The sequence below is a fragment of the Petromyzon marinus genome, unplaced genomic scaffold (assembly GCF_048934315.1).
Source record: "Petromyzon marinus isolate PM22_M1 ecotype Great Lakes invasive population unplaced genomic scaffold, UKy_Petmar_22M1.pri1.0 PM_Scaffold_33, whole genome shotgun sequence".
NCBI lineage: Eukaryota > Metazoa > Chordata > Hyperoartia > Petromyzontiformes > Petromyzontidae > Petromyzon > Petromyzon marinus.
Window position 1 is genome coordinate 606,097 of NW_027423313.1, and position 6,436 is coordinate 612,532.

At 47.7% G+C, this 6,436-nt stretch overlaps 1 protein-coding gene across 1 annotated transcript; it reads right to left on the reverse strand.

The window, feature by feature from the left end:
* Window positions 1-641: 641 nt before the first annotated feature.
* On the reverse strand, window positions 642-3,781 carry LOC142923197 (uncharacterized). Its single transcript, XM_076064118.1, has 4 exons — window positions 3,551-3,781; window positions 2,981-3,147; window positions 1,735-1,893; window positions 642-1,013 (listed from the first exon to the last, which is right to left on the reverse strand). Exons 1-4 carry the CDS (start codon window positions 3,666-3,668, stop codon window positions 642-644), a joined length of 816 nt encoding a protein of 271 aa, XP_075920233.1. The 5' UTR covers window positions 3,669-3,781.
* Window positions 3,782-6,436: the final 2,655 nt, after the last annotated feature.

Genomic DNA, 6,436 nt, shown 5'->3' on the forward strand with positions numbered 1-6,436 from the left:
CGATGTGTAAACACCACCACTGGAGAGACAAAGGCAGCGAGGCATGGTGCTGGCCAATCACCCCCTTGTGTGCCATGCCGGCCTTCATAGGTGCTGCTCACTAACAGTACTTTTCCCAACAGTCTATTAAGGCTATACGGGAAGTCTTTGTCTGCGACGTGCGAATGCAGTGTACTCACCTCCGCCTCGCTCTGCTGGCGCAGCATGTCCAAATGCTGCAGCTGTGAGCGTGCGATCTGTGCGTTTCCGCGGTACTGCTCCAGCTCTGTGTGCAGCTCGGCCAGCATACGCTGATACCAAAGAATCCCCGCATGCAGGAATCCCAGCTCCTGGCTCCTTTCGAACAGCTGCTTGGGCCACAGGCAGAGGGACAGAGAAAAGCATTTTAACGACTGTGTGCGGTTATTGTAGAACATACAGATGCAACAACAGACACATTTAGAACCAGAATCTTTATTCATATTGGAGGAGTCTGATGAGCTGTGAAAATATTTTTCACAGATGTCCATACACCATGTTTGACCAAATCACCCAGGATGCACCCAATCTTGTCAGACCATCATGCACACAACCCATGATTACGCCTATAAAAGCCCACATATATGGATTAAGTAACCCAAAATCTGCATTAAAAGGTCAGATTAAAATCGCTTCCCAAACCAGGACAGAGAGGGCATGGACATGCACGTAGCAGAGGGGAGCAGATGGTCAGACCCTACACAGCCTGACGACTCAAGTGCTGTGTCACGGTCAGACCTGGGCCGTTCCGGGGCCAGGAGAGCCTGGGTTCTCAGCGGCCGTGGGAACGAGGCTGGGAGCATTACCTGACGCAGAGTGTCCTCATTCTCAGCTTGGGACGTGGTCAGCTGATCCTGCAGCGCCGACAGTCCCTGTTGGGGGGTGGAGAGCTCCGGCTGGGCACTGGCGTGCTCCGCCTCACTCGCTGCGAGCTCCTCCTTGCTCGCCTTGAGCTCCTCCCTCAGCCGAGTGATTGTGTCCTCGTCCTCCTGAGCCTTAATACAGGCAACGTTCGTTTTACCATCGTAATCATCACCATCATCATCATGAACAGCCATGATCCGTCCACCGCTGAATGTGTTTTTGTGATACTGCTGGATGAAAGTTTCCCTGAGCCATACCGGTCATGGGAATTAATTGATCATACTTCATCACACTGGTCAGCACGAAGTGGTACACCCAAGACTGGGTCAGATTTCACTGCCCACCAATGCTAGCCATGGTTGGTAATCAAACTCGGACAGCTTGGTTCAGAGTGCAGAAGGCTCATCACAGTAAATTAATACGTTGTATATCATCATAAATATTTCGCCGCACAAGGGTCTCCTCCTCTTGTGAACGCTGCCACAAATGTCTTAAAACTCAAACTTTAATTATCTTTATTTTACCAGCTAAGGCCTACTGAACTATATAGCTCTTTTTCAGAAGCGACCTGCCCACAAATGAAAGTTCAACGAAGTGGCTTATCATGTGGAAATGTATTGCAGCTATAGAATCTAAACGCACGTTTCTAAATGTGGAGGAAGAACCGGAGGACCCGGAAAAAATCCACGTGACCACAGGGAGAACATGCAAACTCCAAATATACAGGTGTCGGGGTTGGGATCAAACCCACAACCTCCTGCATACAGGCGAGGTAGTTAACATCTCGCCACCGTGGCGCCCCTCTTCAGTGCCAATCGCGGCTTCACCACGCGTGCCCTTGCGAGCCGATACCTTCTTGGAGTTGCGCTCGAACTGCTTAAAAGCATCGGCGAGGGTGAGCCGGACCTCCTCCAGCCCTGTCGCCAGCTCGCAGGCCTCTTTCCGATGCGCGTCCTGCTGCTGCGCCTTCTCCATCCCAAGTGCCTGGACGTGCCCCTCCGACTCCTTCAGCTACAGGCACGCACACGTTCCACAATGTTGGATTCATGTCTGGGGAAGTATACTGAATATGGTGTGCAGAATGTGGAAATATTTTCTGGGTTGGAAAAGACCCAGCTGTAATTAAGCCCGGCTTGCAAACAGATAAATAATTACCACTTAAGTCATTTAAACTCTGTGGTGTGCATATAGCTGTGTGTCTGCAAGCCTATATTGTTTCTATAACAAATGCAAGCCAATCACATTTTAGAAAAAGTCCTGTAAACTGCAGCTGACTTTATAATTAAATTGTATTTATTCTAACTGAAAGTATTAAAATGTGAGAAAATACATTCGCAACTCTGAATCATGACAAATTATGAGAGGGAGTGAATTAGTTAAAGGCCTAGTCAGGGATTGCCTTGTCTAGTGTAATTACCTCATCCAACATTCACCTATCTGCAGACAAAATTAAGAGCCATGAGGGGAGGACCGATCCTGTGGTCACAATTATACCTTTTGCCATATAGAAATGCATTATCATACTACATTCGAAAAAAAAAAAACATTCTGGCTGTCTGCCTTCCTGGCTGCATCCATATTACTTATATAACCACTTCAGGTTTCAGCCACCTGTGATTAAGCCAGGTTCACATGTGCAGTGAGTTAATGATCTCAGCCTGATCATCAATGACTTCACAGAAAAGCCCATGAAAAGAATGTCGGCTTTACACTAAATCGAGCTAAGTTCCAGCTTTGAAAACCAAAGATCAGACTGTTTTGTGATGAACATTACTCATTACTTTCCATAGCAGGGCAGATATCAAAGTATTTCCTCCTATTGTGTGGGTACCAGAGGGCACTTAAATATTTCTCAGAAGTAGTTATGTGATTTATGCTTCTGCAAACCATTCTCTAACATGAAACTTGAATTTGGAGCTTTCGTGACTGCAGGAATTATTCTTTGTTTTTTATTATTAATTTTATTATTTCTTATTTCTACGTGACTTTACCTAAAAAAACATTCTCTAACATGCGATGGTGCACTGCTCAGGCGATGAGGACAGGCCTCATGCACACACATGGAGGTGGGGGGGCTGCCGCATAAGGCTCTGGTTACCTGGTGCTGCAGCCCGGCGATCTGGCCGTGCATGCACTCCATCTCAGCATACGTGTGCTGAAGTGAGTGCTGCAGCTGCACCACCTCCTGTGCCCTCGCGGCCTCCTCTGCCCTGGAGACTCCCAGCTCGGCCTTGAGAAAGTCCGTCTGTTGCTCCAGAGAATTGCCTGTCGGAAGGGACACAAAACCATGGCGATGAAGACAGTACAGCCACCAGTGGCAGCAGACAGAGAAGGAGCAGCAGCTCAGGAGGAAGAGTACCAGCAGCGGGAGTAGTAGCAGACAGAATAGGTCTGAGGTCCCTCAGACCTATTCACCAGCTTGCATGCAAACACAGGGTCCAGAATAATAATATATGCACAGGAAGGGCCTAGTGAGAGAGCAGTTAGTAAACCCAGTGCAGTCCTATGTTAGACAGCGGAAGTGGTCCACGTGGGAAATGAAATAAAAACGAGGAATTACTCGTTTTAACTCGTAAAAAGAAGTTATTGGTGCACAGTGCTCGACAAAAATTAGTGTTCAATGGGTCCGTGGATTCAGAAAGATTTTGGAGCACAGGCCCCTACCCACCGGTCTCCTCGCAGCAAGCGTTAGCCTCCTGCAGTCGTTGCTGCAGCTCCAGTGCTTCATGCCGCAGATTGTCCAACTCGGTCTGCTGCACCTCTTGGTTGGTAAAGAGGTCGCGCATGTTCGCTCTCAGCTCCGCGGTCTCGGTGCCCAGCCGCTCGGTTTCAGTCCCGCGCTCTCGCGCCTCTTCCCGCGCCGCCACCAGGTCTGCCTCTGAGCGCCGCAGCAGCTCGTCACGCTCCTTCAGCGCCTGCGGGCGGAGACGGGCAGCATCTAAATTACACGTAATTACAACATGTAATTTGAATATATTAATAAATTGTTTAGCATTCATCCAAAATATTGAGAAAATAAGTGGGCTTGGGCAGGACACATTGCTGTTGCAAGAAGGGGGGTGGCTGTTGCGAGAGTGGAGGCCTCACCTTCTGGAGGATCGTGATGTGCACAACGTGAGCGTCGTACTCTGAATCGTCGTGCATATGTGATGCACGATATTCGGCCAGCTCTATGTATGCCAGATGCAGAGTCGCATCGTGCTCACGCCTCAGCTGCTCCTCGCGCTCGCCCCACCGCACTGCTTCCAACTCCACCTGCAGGCTGTTGATGGCCTGCGAGTGTGCCATTAGCTGCTCACGGGCAGAAGGGCACAGTGTCACAGGCACGTGCATGCATAGGTGGGCATCCCTTCATCACAGACACATGCAGCGTGCAGATGAGGACAGGTACAGACATACAGACACACGGAGCATGTAGTTGTACAGAGAGATAAGAGACTATAGACATGGGCAGGAGGCACAAGAAAATAAATTACAGATGCAGAGACATACACACAAAGACACAAGCAAGTCATACAAATTTGGACACATTATGGAAAGACAGTGCATGTGGAGAGAGATGTACATAGCCAAAGGCAGAACATGCAGAGGGAGACAAGATAAGAATGCGGAGACACGGGCATTGAGTACAGAGACGCACATACAGGCGCCTCGCATGCAGACGGACGCACACGTGCAGTGGATGCTTTTCAAGATGAAAATAAGAAATTGAGATTCTATTGTAAACAAATCAAGAACTACAAAAATATGCAAGGTAAACACCTGTGGTCTTATTGAACATACCACAATCACGTTTAAAATATTTAGAATGATAATAGAAAGTCAAAAAATAGAACCATGATACATTGTATACATCAATCAACGATTGGTAAGCGTGCATAGAACATGGCAACGTTCTTCATCATGAGATAATGAAGAAACTCGTTGCACCCAAATGTTCATCTTCAAATTGAGTCAATATTCAAAACAAATAACTCACAATGCCTCCTCACACCATGTCGGTCATGGGAATGTGTTTGACTATACTTCCCCATGCTGGTCAGCACCGTACAGATGTATTAATCAATAAAACATAATACATGCACATTATGTGGGGAGATGCTATGATACAAAAATTTAGTTTGATCTGCTTTTATCTTTTCATTTTCAACATTATTGGGAATAAAACCATGGACCACTCGCTACAGTGAATTTAGCAAAATTTATTACGGAACCAAAATATAATTCGATGGGTTTTTTTGTGCACTCATTTGCAACTAGGCTGAGACCACTATGCTTGAGAATCCGGTTTAATCACTGTGGTTGGGCGGCTGTAATCCACATTCAATCCTGGCATCTCAGCCATGCTGGCACAGCATGTCTGACCCCTGGGGCACCTAGCTACCTCCCAGAATGCACTCATTTAATGTGCCATTTCCTTGACGTTCAGATCGTAACTCTGAATAAAAACTCAACGCATGAATCAATAATGATGCACTTAATAGGGCAGCGCTTCTAAAAGGTGATGTTTCAGGCAATGGCCTTCATCGCATCAGAGAAGTCAAAGCAATATCCATTGCAGCGTTATTGACGAATATGTTGAGGTTTTGTTATCTCTGCTTGTGTGCCACGCAGCTTCACAACGTGAACACGTTATTTGGGTCTTTCGGTAAGGCCATGTAGATACAAAAATAATAAAAAAATAATAACAATATCACGACATTTCGATCGCAACACAAGCAATCGTCATCAAGTGAAGGATATGGCAGGAGAGCTGCCGAGGCAGGAAAAAATATATGGCGGGAGCGCTGCTAAGGCAGGGAGTTAAAAAGGTTTGAGATGGGTGTAGCTCAAGGGTCAGTGGGCAGGGCTTGATGAAATTTGCATGTAAATGTAAGATCGACGAAATCTTGACAAACGAAGTTTCATTTTAGCCGTGCTCCGTGTAACAAGGGGACAGGGGGGTTGGTGGTGGCCACAGTACCTCCTCAGCATGGTTTTTCTTGAGTTGGTGCAGCATCTCATGGAGACTCTTCTCTGTCTGGCGCAGTGCGCCACGCAGGGTGGCGAACTGCGCTCTTGCCCTGCTCAGATTGTCCCGCAGGGTTGACACCTCCCGGGACAGGTGGTGCATTTCTTTCTCCGGCATTTCCAACTGCGACGGGAGCAAGGGCACATGGCACGGGCACGTTAGCGCCTCCCAGCGTAAATCCTGCCTTCAATCCCATTGTGACATGCCATTCGCCATCGGATAGTGGAGACAACACCATGGCACATGGCAAGTGAGGTGCCTAATACACAGGTAAACACACATAGGACAGATGGGCTGACACCCACACACCCAAGCAAAGGCAACACCACGATTCCCCGCACAGCCTAAACAGAGTGGTAGAATGCGCAGCAGCGCTGGCCTAGGAAACGCACCCACACCATCTTCATTTACATTCGCTCAGCCAATGAGAGTGACAAACGCTCCAAGACAACCAGCATTCATGGCCATGAGTACTTAAAAAAAATCAATAATTTCGTCAATGTTAATACAATATTTGAACCTTATGGGGTCCCATAAGCCCCC